Source organism: Pseudomyrmex gracilis, unplaced genomic scaffold, assembly GCF_002006095.1.
Source record: "Pseudomyrmex gracilis isolate BER0280 unplaced genomic scaffold, ASM200609v1 scaffold_12, whole genome shotgun sequence".
Lineage (NCBI taxonomy): Eukaryota > Metazoa > Arthropoda > Insecta > Hymenoptera > Formicidae > Pseudomyrmex > Pseudomyrmex gracilis.
Window position 1 is genome coordinate 1,270,413 of NW_018020596.1, and position 18,312 is coordinate 1,288,724.

Genomic DNA, 18,312 nt, shown 5'->3' on the forward strand with positions numbered 1-18,312 from the left:
CCAACAAATTAGATGTTACGTGATGATGAGGGCATCAAGCTAACAGTAATCTCTACACGATGTAGAATAATGTTGCAACGTGCGCTAACTTGACAGAAAGAGAAAGAGAGAACACGCTAATTATTTTAAGATTAAATAATACGAATGTAATGCAAAGATAATGTTGAGTCTCAAGTTTCATTTGCATTTGAGGAATATAATGTGTGTAAGAACTGCAAGAATTTATAATTTTAATTATTACACTACATCAAAGTTTTATTTTTATTATGTTATATTACGTAATTACACACACATTTATTATTCTATATCGTTTTTATGATGATAAATCGAAACAGATTTGCCCAATACGTAACAATTATCAGATGTACAAAAGTAGCACAAAACGTCATTTCATCATCTGTTCTTATTTCTCTTAACGTAACAAATGACTCACGACCGGGTCGTATTTTATTATCGTGCTCCACTTTGCAGAGAGGAGAGCCTTCTCTGAATTAATAATTTCTCTGGTCCTTGCACGGCTGATGTTCGGGGAAGAGCGAACGGGGTCAACGTGCCACATCAGGATCCCAGACTCACCTGCGGAGGAATGTAAGAATTCTCGACTATATCCCACTCTAACGCACAGGTTTATTTCACACCATTTACTTTAAGCGTGTACGCTTGTGTTCACAGTGTAACGCACACGTACACGGTGACGTTTTACAAACAACAATTTCGTTTACGTAACTTTCACATTTTTCACTCACGAAGGTGATTTCTTTTGCGCGATACGTTTTGCGCGTTAAAAAAAAAAAACAAACGCGGAAATGTTTATTGTTTAAAATTTACACACACAAATAAGTAGCACAAAATAAAAGTTGTTTCGAGAACGTTCTATTTACAAATACTTTTCGCAATGTATTCGATCAACTGATTCCAATTTCAGAACAAACAGTGTTGAAAAGTTTAATGGAAGACTACGTGAAAACTGCATAACGCACAAAAGAATTGTCGTGTGTTACGTACAACACGGGAGACAGCGGGCGTTTTTGATTATGAAAACGCGCACGAGAATGAAACGGAGAAACTCGCCGAGAAAGAATGCGGAATCACTGCTAAACCGTTTCGAAGGTGTTGGGCACGGATGCGTTGTAGCCAGGCTTCATTTTTCCTCAACCACGTTGCGCATCCTTCGTTGCGGAATGACGCATCGGACTACAAAACCGACATCCCGCGAACATGTTCAACAAGAAAGTGAGTTTTTAAATCACACGAGCAGAAATATGTCAGAAGCAGAGAAATCTTGGAACAAAAATTCAACCGTATTTTTTGTGCGATGTTGCGGTTGAAGTGCAATCATAATTACACATAATTTAAGATATATCTTATGTTATTCTAGAAATGTGCAGAGAGTTACTTTCGCTAGTTATACTATAAGTATCTTAAATTTTGCGAATAAAAAGTTGTGTGTGTGCGTGTGTGTGTGTGTATAACGCGAGATACCACAGATAAAAAATATAAAGTCTAGATATATGGTATTAGTCAGATAGTTGTTCAAATATTTAAGGATCTAGTTAGGGCAAACTAAATAAAATATTTCGACATAAAAATTGTGTACGAACAGATGTCATAAAATTTCAGTATCAGGTTCGTAAACTTTCCGAATAAACTAATCTTTTGTTGACGTACACACATACACAATACAGTTATTGGTCAATGGTATTGATTATAGCGTGTGCTCAGAGATAGAAAGAAACCGGCGCATCGTTAAAACACTCTGTGATAATATTTCATTTATCTTATCACGCAGAGAGAGAGAGAGAGAAAGAGAGGAAACAATTTTAGACCGAGTATTTTTCTAAATACTCGGTCCAAATAACGCCGCGCGTTATCACTAAAATTAGTAATTAATTCTTGATTCTTCTTGAATGAATTTACTAATGCGCTTGCGCTCATCACATGAATACTTCGTGAAAAAACTTAAATTGTTGCGCGATAGATTTTTACGTAGCCGGGGAACTGGGGAATCGGAACGGGAGCTTCTCTCGCAAGCTGCGGCACTGTCGCGCGTGCGCGGAGTCTCGCCGAGCCGACGCGAGTGCGCGGACGGCGCCGCATGATTTGTCGCCGTTGAGCGCGCGCCGCTCGATCATTGGCGATCGATCATCGGCGACGGTCGGGTCCGCTGCGATCGGTGCGCGCGTTCTATCGCGTGATCGTCGTATAACGCTGTTGTATATTTGCGGACGTTGTTGCGTTCATTGCCGCGTTCATCGTCGCGCGATGCAGGTGCAGTGTTTTCACGGGAGTGCGCGAAGTACATGACTGGTCGCGCACGTTTCTCTGACATTTACTCCGAATGATCCCGGCGAAGTGTCAACGTAATCACAACGAAGATACCGGAGCCCGCGAATCATGAGATCTTCGCAAAACAATTTTTGCGCGTGACGTGACCCGAGTTGAAAAACGGTAATAATCCGCGCTGTTACGGAATGCACGGTGTGTGCCACTATCGTCGATTTTTAACACGTATCGATTTTAACAGGAATTTGAAATCAAACACGATAAGAACTTCGGAACAATTCGCACTTCCGGCGAAATCAAAACTTGGCGGAAAGAAGCAGTCTATTGTTATAAAATATCTTACGTTTGATCAATTAAATCTGATACAATACCGACTTCGTCCGAGATTGATTGTACTACGTAATCACAGCTAGCTCACCGATTAAATCGCAAGAAAAAAAAAACAAAGAGACGAAGTTTAGAACCGCGGTGACAAATATTTGCGTAGATAAAATTGCGGAGTTATCTGTCGATTATCCCATCAATCTTGTATATTTCGTTTGTATATTCTTCTTGTATTTATATAACGTTGTATAAGAGTCTACTCGTGCGTTGTTTTTTTTTTTTTTTTTTCGAAGAATACACAGTTAGAATACGTCGCGAAGTCGCGGAAGAAAAAGAAACACTTCACGAAGTTTAAACGCTTCTGGAAACAACGATATGTGTAACGATGACGGTAGTACGAATAGACTCTCGTGTATGTAATTGCATAATGAGCAACCATTGTAATTGCCGAACGGCATGCGCAGCATCGCAATCGACGATCATATATGCACGCACGATGCTCGTGATAAGGGCGTAACACGCACTGCTTATCGTGGTGCTTTCGCGGAAATGTTTGGATGTGCGGTTCTTTTGCATCCTTTCCGCACACCGGATTAACGACAGATAATTCTTTTTTCTGCGCTCTTTTCGCTCTCTCTCTCTCTCTCTCTCTGTCAGGTCACGTTTAGCTTGTCAATATCCGAGAAGACAAGTGTCAATCGGGCACTTGTCTTCTCGGACGATAAACAAGTAGAAAATAGCCTGAAATTGACAACAACACGCTACTTAAAAGCTAAAAAAAAGAAAGAAACATTAGAAATAATAAAAAACTGTTTTAAAATAAAGTTTTTTAAGAATTTTAACTAAAAAAAAACGAGTGCGTAAAAATAAAACCTAAATTCTAAGTCTAATTAAAAAAAAACCACTAATAAGCAATATAAAATGTTAAAATTAACGCGATCGAAAATCTTGATGATTTTCAGATTGAGCGCAAGAGAGCAACAAGTGTGCGATGAGACAGCTAAAAGATAAAAACTCTAATTTCTACTATACGTGATGAAGTGACGGAAGAAGTAAAGTGAATCATATAACACAGCACTCGTCATCGTCGTAAAAAAGAAAAGGACAAGATGAACCCTTCGCTCACTGCCAATACAAGTTTCCTACATGGGAGTGGTAAGGCTGCCCTGATTTCCGACAAAGTTATTTACGCCACTCTCGATAGTTTAGCTTTGAAACAAACGAGATTGCCCTTGCGACTGCTTCCTGTGGACTGCGACAACGTCGCGGACAAGACGGACAAAAAATCGGACAAGGAGAGGACGCTTGTCAATGGGAAAACGTCGCCCAAACGACCGTCTTCCAAGGTACGTTTGGATGAATTTTTCTCGTGCGCGAGAAAACTTTTCGTCGATTTTTCAATATTGTGTTTCACAACAATCGACACTTTGTAGAACAACTTTGATCGACAAACGCGTGTTTATATCTCTTTCTATACTCGAGGGAAAATTTGAACGTTTACATGTGTGCGCACATACTTTGTCACTTTTGTCACGTGTGACATTATCGATTGACAGGGCGATAAAATACGGAATTTTAATACTCTCTTCACGAAATCACACAAACACACACGTACACGCGTTAAAGAAGATATTACATGAATGAAGACGCAGTCTTGGTGGTTCGACTTGCGTCTCAAAATAATCTCTTTAAATTCCCAGTAATGGAGGAAAACTCTTCGATCTCTCTCTCCGTTACTTCTGCGTATGTAACCCGGATGTGTATTTAAAAACAAGAGTTTACGCGACTCTCGTTAAGAGCAGCCGAGACCTCCGAGATGTATGATGTTTTCTCTCACGTACGCGGCATACGCGCGTATGCGGATACACGAGCAAAAGGATGCTAATAGTCGGAGGAGTGGCTTGGTTTAAAGTCTCAGCGATGCTAACTTACCAAGTCGGATAAGAATCGCGACGAGAGAGTCACTTCGTGACTCGGTGCCGTCTTTGCAACGTCTTTGCCATTACGCGCGTTAACGGGATATCTGCGAAAAAAAAAAAAAAAAAAACATGGCACGGATCGCCGAAAAAGACGAACAACAACTTTTTAACGGTCGAGACTTTTCCGAGCGCGATGTTCTTTTATTGGCACGATACCGTCTTTATTGCGGGACAAAACGCGATTTTCACGGGCGTTCCTATCGGTTTGATGAGGATATTGGAATGCGAGTGACGGGTAGAGAGAACAAACGCGACACCGGCTTATAATTTATATACATTTATATTACACGTACACAATTGTATATATACGCGTGTTGGTATCCCGTAAAACCGCGAAATTCCATCTAGTCACGACGGATTATCGTCTTGTAAAAACTTTACCCTCGTAAACTTGACAAACCGATACGAAGAGAAACGTTAGTATTTCAATTTGTTGTGTATATAATTTGTAGAAAAATATATACAGTGTGGTACAAAAATAATTCACACACACAAACGCACACACACACACATACAATTTTGAGATAGAAAAAAGAGAGAAAATGGTATTACACATTATTTCTAACATAATTGTGAACGAAGCGAATTGTCGAGAAGCTTTCTCCTTAAAAATCTCCTCTCCTACGAGAGACACTTGCAGCGAGACTCGTTCAAACAGTTGTCCGTTTAATTCGTCGTTAGGTGAAATCCGGGGCAAGTCATCAACGGAAAAGTTACACCAAGTGTCTGGTCTTCTCTTCCACGAAGTCGGAGAACGAGCCGATCGCTAGAACATTCGATTCTGCAAACGCGAGTATCGTAAAATCCGAAATCGATTCTCGAGAAAATACAACGAGAGAAAACGTGGAAAATTCGTCGTCGGTGGCGGAAGAATCTCTGATTGAAGACTCGCGAAATAACAACAGCGACGATTTGACACAAACGGAGCAGGATTTTTGCGACAATTTTGCTAACGATCGGTGTGAGAAAGAAAAATGTTCCGTCGAAAGAAAAGACTCCAGTTCGTCCAGCGACTACGAGGAGATGAACGCGGTAACGGACTACGAAGCGTCCGCGTTCGAAAATACGTCCAGTTTCGTAGCGTCAAACAAAACATCATCCGAATCCGCAACGCACGAGAGGAATATTTCAATTGTTTCGAAAATAGCCGCCAAATCGGAATCCACCGACGATCTAGCTTCGCGAGAGGATGTGTACGAAAATGTCTTCGTGGAATCCCGATCCAATGAAAACGTGAGATCGATCACGAGCGACGAGAACGACAGCGTGTCATCAGCGCGACAAAAGAAACAAAAGAAACGTTTCACCAGGAATGTGTTGCATTATGTTCCTCGTCATCTGGTGAAACACGCGAAGAAAAAGAAAAAGAAACTAAAGAAGTCGTACACGCTGAACAGCTCGGTTAGCTCGTTCAAGTCGTTACAAACAACGCCCGTGCCCAAGATAATTCAAGACTCACCTACAGCCAAGATCAGAAGCTTATCGAGACAGGAATTGAAGGACGTGATTATCTCGTCGCCCACGAACTTTGTTCATGTGGCGTCCGCCACGAATTCCACATTGATTCGGGACACCGCCGAGTCCAGTCTGGAGCAAGTCGTGATTACTCATCAGCAGATATGCGCCACGTTGCCTCTACTCGTTGGAAAGGACGACGAGGGATACAAGGTTGGGAATGAGAACACCGAGCGGCTCAAGGTCGCTGTAGAAATGTCTCCGACAAACGACGACGTGATTTCCAACCAACCCAATGGAGAAGACCAATCAGCCATCGTAAGCATTACGGGTACGCTCTCTCTCTCTCTCTCTCTCTCTCTCTCACTTGAGAAGCATTGTCAGATTTCTTTACCGAGTTCGATAATCGAGAAAGAATTTATGCAAATGTTCTCTTGCACAAGTGAGGCTCGATTTGCGCGATTGTGCCTCGGGAATTTTGTACTGTCGTTATTAAAAAAGTTCGATAAATAAGTAGCTTTTCGGGAATAATAAAAAATATGCAATTAAAAACTAATTATAATACGATTACAAAATAATTGTTTGCTATAGAAATGTAAAAAAAAAAAATCAGTAGAAGTTGTAGAAATAAAAACTAATGCGTAATTATTATTATTTTATGAGTGAGTTTTTAAAAGAGTAAATGATAGACAAACATTATCTCGAAGAATAGTGTTTCCGTCGATGATGCTATCAAAATGTTCGAGGCGAGGTCTTTACGATAAATTTCATTACAGATAAGAACAATCAAACGCACTACGCGGAGATAAAGAATGATTTCTCGAGGGAATCGCAATCACAGGCGAAAGTTTTGGACTGCAGCCAGGTGGTGAAAACCGCGATCGAGAATCAGGCCGATTTGCCGGAAGGTGAGACATACGAGCCGGTCTGCGAGTTTTCCCCTCAGGCGAACCTGCCGCAAGCCAATTACAGCTTTCTGTGGAACGGCCATCGGACCAAGAATTTTCTAAATGACAAGCACGACTTAAACACACCTGCGTGTCACACCTCAAAGGAAAACGACGAAAGCGTCGACAGCGAGGGATATGATGATATCGGACCGTCAAACTTTGTCGCTCAAACGGTATTGGAATTAACGTGTGAAACTTTCGTTATCGCTAATCTTGATGAAATAGAATTTTTGTATCGACGTAATTCCGCGCGTGAAACGAGATTTTCGGTTGGTTTAATCTAACGGAATTTTCCGCGCAACAGTCTTGATTTGCGAAAGTCGAGTAAAAAAGCTGCCTGGTGAAAAAAATTCCGAATTTATTCAGTTGAATAATGAAAAAATTATATAAGTATTTGCACACAAAACTACAAAAAAATAAAAAATAAAATAAAACATTGAAATTAAAAAATTACTTAAAAATTAGTTTACAAAAAAAGAAAACAAAATTTATGTTCAATATTCTATTGCGTTCGTAATCGATATTTTTTTTTCGAACGTTTACTGCCGTCGATTAAGCGATCTTACTTTCGTGCGATTGCTTAATGCTAAATAGTGCACAAAATTGGCAATCGACGGCGAGACGGAATGTAGAATCGAATAATCAATTTCGCGCGCGAAATATTCGCACCGTGTGTGAATTAGGGACGGAAATGCGGCATCGAAATTTGCACTTCGTAATTTGATTCACTTCTCTCTTCAAATTTCGCTTTTGAGACTGTTATTTTTATGCACATTACGCACATTTAATAAAAGAGAAATAACAAGTGACGATGTCGCACAACTTATCGGCACAGCTGTGTCACTTAACTCGATGCTTTTTGCAAAAATGACAAGGTCATAAAATCTCATATTAGGAATCCGATTACGATGACGTGGGTTTGCCGACCGCTCGCTCCGATGTCAAGGAATTCACCGTTAATACCGAGGACGACTGCGAGGAGATTTACGACGACGTGCTACCACCTGGCATCAGGAGCGATTCAACAGCCGTCGAGGAAGACGACTATCTGATTCCGGAGACCGCGTCCGAGGAACCGTCGAGGAAGGAGCAGTCCGTGGAATCGCGAACGATTTCCAACGGTCGCGCGAGGGAACGCGACGCTTCGTCGACGATCGGAAGGAGCGGCGATCAGTATTTATTGGCGACGAACAATGAATATTCCAGCGTGGACTGCGACAATCATCTGAGCGCAGAGGAGCGGGACGAGATGGGTGTGTATGACGACGTCGGTCTGCCGCCCGGCGAGGAACGTGTCAATAGCCTTTACGCCAGCTCCACACCCGGCTCTGTCTTAGGACTGACTTCGATGAACGGCAAGGAATCCGAGTGGGAGGACCTGGAAGAGGTCTCGAGCGTCTCGCATTGCCCTTGTCAGACCAATGATCCATGGTAAGCATGAAGGCGGGGGAAAAAAAAAAAAACAATAGTGGGAAAAGAGAGAAGGGAAACATAAATAACGCTTGTCTTATCTTGTTTTTCGGTATTCTTTTTATCATCGAAACTAAAATCCGGTATATTTGGAGAACAAAAGAATTTTAAGAAACAAATGTAATAGAGCGCTACGATTTTTACTCTTGCAGGTGTAACACAAGATAAATTGAGTGAGAAATAACGGAGTTAATTGTGTTACATGGCGATGTAAAACAATTATCGGGAAACCCGGTCATCCTATCTGAGCAATGTGCAAGTTGCAGTCGTAGGAATTCGCTCGGCGCGCGCGCGCGCGATAAGACTTATTTGAAAGCTTTTCCGCGGCCTCGCGATAACGGCGCGAAGTCGAAAACATCGCGGCTGGTTGGCATTTATTTTGACCGGAGACGATTAATCAACGTTTAGAACCGCGAACGCTTCTTCTAATGCGCGATGTCCTCGCGCGGGAACAACAGACGATTCGTCGCAAGTGTTTCGCAAACAAAACATATACATGTGTGTGTACCGGGAATCGTTGTAACGATAACGCAGCGCGATTAAAAAGTGCGCGACGCATCAGCGCGCGCTAACATCGCGATCGTTATCGCCGCATTCCGCACCTAAAGAATCAACGAATTGTCAACGTGATTAATACAACGCGCTCTCATCATCGCATTAATTATAAACGCTGACACAAAGACAAGATAAGACGTACTTCGTACGTCATATTTTTTTTTTTTTTTGATACGGTAAAATAATCTTCACATCAATTGTGCGAATGTTTCGTGACGTGTGTTCTTTTTAAATTTCACAGCGAGAAGGAATACGACAAACAAGCGGCGTCGAGCAAAAAGAAATTCTCGCAGCGGTGGTCGCGAAATGCCAGAAGGCAACGATCCAGGAGATCGCGCAGGAGCATCAAGGCGACGAGAAAAACAATCACCGCTCCCGTCGACGGTGAGTACCGACGAAGACAATTTTACTATTAGGTAACGTCGCAGGTAACGCAATGTCGCTAAGAATACAACTGGGTGTTCTCCTTGGAGAATTCCCGCTGTAATTGCCGGCGTTCTACAAAATCGCGTGTATGTGCGCGCGCGTGAGACTTGTCTATCGGAGAATCAACCGCCGCGCGCACATTGTGTGCGTTAAATTGCGCAGCGCGCGAATCACGTGCGCGTGAATTAACGCTCGCGATTGCAAATTGCTTGTCGAGTGACACGCATACAAAATTAAAACGCATTTCTTTGATTTGATATAATCACATATGTATCGCATTAACAACACATTGAACTTTTGTATCGCGTGTGTTTTGTTTCTTAGAAGATCTCGAGAAGAGGAATCCTTGCACGCGAGAGATAATAAACTTATCGTCACTTGTCTTCTTCAGTCTCGCGGCAGTCTGATGGCAAACGGTAAAAATAACCGTTGAGATAGAGCGTCGAATATACAGCGCGCGTGATTCGATAACGCCGATATTTATAAAACGGACAGAGATGTTGCTCAAGTATTCGTCACGGAACTATCCGGTGACTTTTCTTGAGTGGTTGTTGCGGTTGACGATGTTAGCTAGTTCCCGTAACTGTGTGTGTTTCGACAATTCGTACTTTCGACACCGCTGTCGATGATGCAGTCCGTCCGAGCAACACGTTGCACGTGACACGACTTGCACAAACTTCGCCACGGTGTAACATATATATATATATATATGTATATATAGTATATACACACACACACACGCTTCTTGGGAACAAACAGCGAAAAACATTTGCGTGATACTCGAAAGTAGAAGGCAGATTGTCAAAAAGTTGTCGAGATAACAGAGAAACCGATCGGCTATTACTCTTGTTGCATGTTACTAATAATATTCTGTTATCGCCATGTTGTGTGTGAAACACCGGAAACGCGTCAACAAGTCCATTGACAAAATTATGTGACGAAAAAATTACATCACGAACAACAAGAGATTTTATGTAAGATTCTGTTGTAAGGCAAGCACCGCACGTGAATTAAAATACAATCGAGACTTTTTCCGACGAAGATGCCGTTAAAGGGACACGAGCAGAGGCGCGTTGGAGAAAAATAGCTCGTACATCGAACGAACAACGCGTGAGAGTTTCACATTCTGCTCGATTCGTGGACGATATCACACACACACACACACACAGTCTCGTAATTACAGAGTTCGAGAAAGTCCTGATCGATTTTTTCAATATCGCGAGACGTCGATCGGAACTTTCGTGTTAAGTCGCGGAAGAGACGTGTGTCATACCTGGAATTTCCAAGTCCAGTTCGGGCGAAGGGAAAATTAACATGCCAGAAACATCGCAGCGCGAACGGTTGTATCACGTACATCTACCGCGTGATATTTCAACGACGAATGTGTGTAATCTCAACAGTGTCACGGCCGCGTATCCGCGATCGCGCGCGCGCGCCGACGTTTGTTGTTCGCGACAAACGTCGTATCTACGAAGTATCGTAGGCGGTTTGCAGCGTAATTGACCCGGCGTGTGTGCCGCAGCGCACACCCGGTACCGCCTTTAATTGAAAGACCAAGGTCGCGCGAGGTCGAGCGACAGAGCATCCATTCTCCATCAATTCCGAGTGCACATCGTGATCGGAATGTTTTTATGCGAGTCGCGAGAGTTGCCGCCGCGCGTCTTCCTCGTCACATTGTCCGGCAAGCATCGGACAGGTTCTGTTGCGGCACGTAGTGTCGCAATTTGTGTGAAGGCATTTCATACAATAGCTCCGTGAGCTTTTATTGAATCCGTGTCTCGAGGGAAAAATAAAAATTGATGTCACGTCAGAGAGAAAGAGAGAGAGAGACGGCATTTAATTTCGCGCGGAATAAAAAGACGAAACCGCGCATTGTGTGTAGATACCATCGGTAAGGACAGTCACATGGTTAGACGGCGGTATTCAGGTAAAACTTGCTCGTCACATGTTTCTGTGACTGTTCGCACGTAATGTACATGCGTGCGTTAACTCTTTTTTTTTCGATCTATCTCTCTCTCTCTCTCTCTTTATTTGCCTGCAACATGCAAGCGCCACATGCGGATCGCCGCTGTGTTGTTGTTGGACGAGGGATGTCGCAAGCCGTTGGTAGAGCAGTGACGCAGAATACACTTTTATTCGCGAGGGAAAGAACTCCACATCTCGCGCTCGAAAGATCCGAAATGCCGTCGAGCAAAAAACACCGGACGAGTAGTATTGAAGAACGAACTTGTAGAACGAACTTCGATGCGAACATGCGGTACAACATGATCGATACAAGCTGAAAATCCGTTATTAAGCGAAGATTTATTTAGCCGCCGATGGGATAATAACCGCCTGATGAACGAAGACTAATGACAGCGATAATAAAATTCATCGAGCAACTGTGCTCTCCGTCGCGAAACCGACAACGGTTTCTATGACGAGCGTTCCGTTTTACGGAAAAGCGATTTCATTTTGTACGGTCGTTGCCTCGAACATTAACGATCGACTATATCAGAAGCGCGCGCCGCTCACGCTCGATGCGCGCGATAATGAAAATCTTCATCATCCTACGCTCATATAACGTGCTTGCCTCGTCTGCTCATTAACTCGCTCGCTGGAAAATACGTGGCTCGCATCGAAATTTGTCGAAGACTCTAATTACTCTTTTGAATCTATTTTATATTTTAATTATTTTTACTCCACGCTGGAAACATTTTTAAAAAAACGGTAGAAATGTAACTTAAAGAAAATCTGATGTTATTTTCTTGGATGTGTGTTTTTATTTTATCTCGATCTGATCCCACGTTCCTGACAGCGAGATAACTGTATCTTAGGAAAAAAGAAGTCTTTATTAGCTTAGATCGTGGCGATTACGTGATACTTGACACGGTTTGCGAGTAATATACGACCGATACGACATGAGAGATGTGTTGCGTTTAACAAATGCAACACATGCAAAGTACATCAAGGTTGTTATCTATTGGACTTGGATCATCGCATTACGTGCCAATATCTGATAATGATGTTTAACACATTTTTTTGCAGATGGTTTGATTTTGCAGATAATTTGCAATCGTCATTTAATCCCGTACGTTAAATCGTCGTTTTTTCTCAGGACGCTGGTTTTTTTTTTTTTTTTACATAAGCGCTAGCGGACAAACACAACAGTTGCGTGGAAATCGCGTGGAAGTCAGCTTAAATAGGGACTTAAACAGCTCGTGTGTGAGGGCTCCTTAAGAAACCAGCGTGCGAGAGGTGAAAGCGCCAATTGCGCGCTCTCATTGTCAGTCACGGCCGAGCCGCGGGCTGAATCGTACGGTGCTTCTTCTCGCGCAGATCGGAAAGGACTCCGCAAAAAAGTGTTATTTCTCTTCGCGCTGTGTGTGTATGTGTGTGTGTGTGTGTGTGCGTAAGACGACGCGACGTCGAAGCGTGTGATCTGTCGCGAACGCGTCCTGCGTACGCCGGAGCTCTCGAATTTGCGCACCGACGAGATGTGGAAATGAGAGAGACGCTGACGACCCGACGACCCAACACGCAAGGTAAGAAGAGTGAAGAAACAAGAAGAAGAAGAAGAAGGCCCGCCGTTATTCGCGCGCGCGAGCCGGACGAAATTTCAGGCGAACGGACCCGGAGAACAATGGCTGGCGGTCGGAGAGAATCTGCTCCTCCGCGAACGTCCTTGATGTCGAGAAATCACCGTAAAAGCTATTATTTTTTCTTTCTTGGCTTCGCCAAGTACTGAGTAACTTCACTTTCAAGTTCGAGTAATTAACGCGTCGTTAGTCCCGCGATTGCGACGCGACTTCGCTATATCAGTGTTAAGATAGGGATGCGTCGCCATTTTTGCTTTTTTTTTTTTAAGCGTTAGGTAGTTGTTTTAAACTTGAATTTCTCATTGACGATATTTGTCAAGAGCTCGCGCCTCATTTTTTTTGACAATATCGACAATTGATTCGAATCAGTTGGATCTTCAGGTGGGAAGCGCGCGCGGTCTGAGCCGCGAGAGAGTAATGAGAGAGTTTCACTACTACTTTCTTTCAGTAATGAGAGAGTGGAAGAGGAGATCGGTGAAGAGAGATGTGCTCGAACCGTGATCTCCTCTCAAAAAAGCTAGCTTGTCGAGTTCGCAGTCTCCTCGTCATTATTATTTGTACAATGTGCAAGTGAATCTCGAAACAATCTCGAGATTTCGAATAATATGTCGTAAATTGCGTCGACGACGTCGCGCGCGACGACAGTAATAAAATAAAATAAAATGATCGCTGACGTTAAAATTTGCATCGCGAAACGAAAGTCGTCGTCGATGAAACGTTAAAATCCCGGTGGGGAATTCGATCGGGTGTGGAGGGAATTTCTCGTCGTGTCCACGGCCATATTTGACTCACCTCGCGCATAAATTGTCCCCGTGTCGTTTCCCCCGCCTGCCTGTGTTCCCTTGTAAAACCACGCTGGTCCAGCCGCGGTAGTCCGGCGCGCGTGGGCACGCGTCTCTCGGATAACATCGCGCGATCGGCGGGCCTGACCCTGAACCGGTTGATTTTCAAGTGGCCGTCAGTCTCGGCGGCGGATCGATTCTTCTCATCGGCGAGCCCGAGAAAATCGTTGTGGAACAGAAACCGGCGAGTCGGCACGACGACGACGACGACGATCCGCAAAAGACTCGGGGCTTGGTGCAGCTGCGCGTCCTGAACCTCGACGAAGATGCGGACATCCAGGAGACGTCGTGTTACGTGCACGAAGGTCTGCGCGATATCATAATTTCAGTTTGTGATGAAAATGTAACAAACGCGTTGAAAAATAAAAACTACGGAAGAAATATATCAGTTCCGTGCTTGTTGAATTGAATTTTATTCTGTAATGTACTTTCTTTTCAGAGATGTAATCGCACACCTTCTGATTTTTAATATCGACAACAATATTTTTAAGAACTTGAATCGTTCGTTGGATGATGTTGCGTGTAAAGTATTGCCGCGAAATGTATATATTGCGTTGTAGATGTTTAAGTTAATTTAGTCGCAAACTACACATTACTCTAACGTTATATATATATATATATATACGCATAGACAAAACAAACAAAAACAAAAATTAAAAATTTAAGTAATTATTGACATTGATACGATAAGTTTTCACTTTTAAATCTGTTTAGATAGCGTTTCCGACGATAGCACGTACGAGAGCTTGTATTCCTGTCAGCCGGATGACTTCAGCAGCGATTCGGAAACGGAAACGTGCAATGGACGTAGTAGGCATTGTCACGATGCCCTGAACGATCGCGTTATCAGCAATTATCTGGAATGCCCCCCTATGAGACCAACTCCTCCCCCGCCGAGGGAGGCCAGTCTAACTCAAACTCTGGGCAGGCGGATAAAGATGCTGCGCAGAACGTGGAGCATCACGAAGGGTAGTCTCGGCAGGATCAGACGACGACCGTCCGTAGACGAGTCTGGTTTTGACGACAAGGAGTCCGGCAACGAGAATCATCACGTCGACACCGGGAAGTACTTCAATTTTCGATTGAGGAACTTCAGAAAAAGTATCGCCACCCCGCCGATTTTCTATCTAGACGGGAACGACAAAAATGACAACGTCCGCGGCGCGCGCAACAACAACAACGGGATCGTCAAGGAGACGATTTACACCAATAGCCAATACATGGGAAGCGGTAGCGACGATTCCTCGAGAACTCCGACCGGTGCTGAAGTCGGTGAGTTGTGAACGGTGATTTTCAAGTGTTGTTTATTATTATTATTTTTTTTTTTGACTACATTACAATTTAAAGTTTAGGAAGTAAATATTGAAACAAATATCAATTAAATCTCGTAAACGAGCGTAAAGAATTCAAATATTTTGAAATAATAAATTTGACAAAAAGTCACGAAAGTTCTGTTGCAAGAAGAAACGAATTTTACGAGTGCGCTCAACGAGAGTGATCCAATTTTAGCGGGCAAAGGCTAAATTTAGCGATTCTCACAAAGCCAAATATTGGGACTTTTTGCCACAACAGGATATTCCCACATGTTTTATACCACTCACTCGTTCACTAACGCGTGAAAAGCGCGTACGCTTGCACTTTCACTGAAGAGACTTAATGATACTTCCGTTCTTAAATTAATTAACGATGTTACGTGAAGTTCTTTCGAATCCATGCTCGGTGATTAATTTTGTCGCTAGTTTTTTTATATGAGAAGCCGCACCACAGTGACAAGATAATATCACGTTTTGTAGATCATTACAGCGTGCTTGCCGACCAAGAGCCTCTCTACCAGTTTTACGCGGCCGCGGTGGCTCGTGTTGCTTTCGAATCAGACTCCGAAGGTTACGAAGAGGTAATATTTTCGTATAAGATAAAACGTGTATAAAAAAAAAAAAAAACGGTTTTCTGTGCGTCAAATTAAATTTTGTGTTTATTTTTTTTTTTTTTTTTTACAGGTGGAAGATGCGACGTGCAAAAGGGAATCGACGGTTCTTGCGAAATCAGGACAAAGAATGCTTTGGTGTCACACCCCGCAAGTGATCCACAGTGGCCTCTTGCGTATGTTTTAAAACGCTTTTGTAATCAGATACAAACATTACGTCTGACGTGTAAAATTAAAATTGTTCAACGATATTTCAGAGAGACTAACATCGGAGGAGAAGAAAATTCAGGAAGCAAAGTTCGAGATCTTGACTTCCGAAGCGTCGTACTTAAATTCTCTTCGGGTCCTAGAGAACGAGTTTCTCAACAATAGTCTTATGAATGAGATTCTGTCGCAAAACGAGAGAAAGAGATTGTTCGGCGGAGTGCCGAACGTGTTGTCGACGTCGCAAACGTTTCTGGCCGAACTGGAAGCTGTGTGGAGAGCAGATCCGATGTTGCCGGGCTTGTCGGAGGTTTTGCTCAAACACGCCGAGAAATGTCAGGCCACGTACGTGGCCTATTGCTCGAATCAAGTTAGCATAGACACAACGTTGAAAGAACTCAAGTAAGATACTCAGCGAAGAATACAAACATGTTTGTTAACAATGTAGTTATTATTGTGTTTGTTTGACCGCAGAGCTCGGAAAGGCGTGAAGTTTTTGGAGGCCGTCAAACGCATCGAAATGCGACCAACGTGTCAAAATTTGTCTTTGCATTCTTTCCTAATGCTGCCAATGCAGCGCGTCACAAGGTGCGTGTGCAACAGTAAGAGTTTGTCGAAAATATTTTTACGCGTGTTAAAATAAAATCTTCTGCGCAGACTACCTTTGTTAGCCGATGCCATTCTGTCCAAACTGTCGATGGATCATTCGGACAGAGCGTCTTGGGAACAGGTTTTGTCGACTTTGAGCAACGTCGTCGCCGAATGCAACGAGGGCGCACGAGCTGCCGCTCAGGAAGCGGAAATAGAAGCTTTAGCGAGGTGCTGACTGTTTTTTCTTCTGCTGCTAATTAATATAATTCTCTTCTTTGTTTTATGTAAAATGTGTTTCATCAAGTGTTTAATTATTTAATCGCACAGAAAATTGGAATATTCGTCGAAAGTTCGACCGATCGTGTTGAGAGGCAAGCATCTAGTTAGAAGCGGATCAGTCGTGCAGTTGTCAACGAAAACGGACACCGAGTACAAGCTAACGTTCGGAAAGAAGTTCAGTAAGACGCCGCTCTATCTGCTACTGCTGACTGATTATCTTCTAGTCACAAAACTGAAGTCCAAGTAAGACGTCTCATTTAACACAAACTTAATAACGCCAATTATTTTTTTTTATTTTTTATAAAACAGAATGATATATAAATTTTTCCAGGTCTTGTCTATACTTTTTCGGACCGATAAACTATGGTTATTCACAAATTCGTTTTAAAAGAAATAATCTTTGCAGTGCTCATGACGAGTGCTACACCGTCATAGACGCATGTAAGAGAAATCTTTTGGCCCTGGAATCAGCTTCCGAGGAATCGCCGTTTTCTGGACGGAACGCTATGATACTGACTCTCTTGGAGAACCATTCCGGCCGTCACGTGGAGTATGTTTTGACGTGCGAGAGTAACACGGAACGGGAACGATGGCTCGAGGCTGTCTCGCCGCCCAAGCGTGAATCGGTCGGCGAAACGCTCTATGAATCCTGGGACTGTCCGCAAGTAATGGCCAAGTATCAATATTCGCCAAATCAACCGGACGAATTGTCCTTGCAGCCAGGTAAAACAATTTTAAATATCTCTCGTGTAATAAAACAAAGTTAAAATCTCGGATTTGTGTATTTCTGTTGGAAGAATCTTGTTTCTTAAAAGTTTTAATGCCCTAGTACGGTTCGCTTTGTCTTTTTAACAAAATGTTTTGTGATGACAAAAAATCCAAAGTCTAACGGTTGCTAATTGTTTTGTTTCGCAGGAGACGTGATAAATGTATTGAGAAAGATGGCGGATGGTTGGTATCATGGCGAGAAGTTGTTGGACGGCGAGCAAGGATGGTTCCCGGCGAATCACACGAAGGAGGTGGCGTCGGAGCATGTGCGCGCACGGAATTTGAAACAACGACACCGCCTCCTGGCGCTCAGCAGTAGCGTGATACAACAGAGAAGAGCAAAGCAGAATCAGAGAGTTCATTAACGAGAGAGATTCGCACGATTTTGGGGAGCGCAAGTTGCTCGAACATTTGTGATCAAGATTTAAATTATTTATAGTTTACGGATTCGTGCAGTATTTTAATAGCCGATTAAAATTTATGTGCCAATGTATATATATAATATTATTCGTCGCCAAAGTAAGAAGAACAGAATTTTGCAAAAGTTCTTAACTGTAGCGCACAAAGAAACTAGAAAAAATTCACGCAAAAAGGTAAGAGTTTTTTATATATATATATTGTATATATATATATATTATATATATATATTGTATATATATATATTATATATATATATTTATATAT

The 18,312-nt window shown here is 42.7% G+C and overlaps 1 protein-coding gene across 6 annotated transcripts; it reads left to right on the forward strand.

Annotated features, from left to right (window-relative positions):
• The first annotated feature begins 166 nt into the window (after positions 1 to 166).
• LOC109863683 lies at positions 167 to 18,222 on the forward strand. Of its 6 annotated transcripts, none has more exons than XM_020444102.1 (16): positions 167 to 625; positions 926 to 1,233; positions 3,570 to 3,953; positions 5,268 to 6,372; positions 6,818 to 7,164; positions 7,887 to 8,422; positions 9,258 to 9,400; positions 14,577 to 15,134; positions 15,656 to 15,756; positions 15,860 to 15,962; positions 16,044 to 16,392; positions 16,465 to 16,578; positions 16,648 to 16,809; positions 16,909 to 17,103; positions 17,192 to 17,583; positions 17,776 to 18,222. In XM_020444102.1, the coding sequence occupies exons 3-16, from the start codon at positions 3,717 to 3,719 to the stop codon at positions 17,991 to 17,993; spliced, it is 4,560 nt and encodes a 1,519-aa protein (XP_020299691.1). In that variant the 5' UTR covers positions 167 to 625; positions 926 to 1,233; positions 3,570 to 3,716; the 3' UTR covers positions 17,994 to 18,222. The 6 variants fall into 6 exon arrangements, with proteins under 6 accessions (XP_020299691.1, XP_020299689.1, XP_020299690.1 ...); XM_020444100.1 differs by having other exon boundaries at positions 167 to 588; XM_020444101.1 differs by having other exon boundaries at positions 167 to 1,233.
• The last annotated feature ends 90 nt before the right edge of the window (positions 18,223 to 18,312 follow it).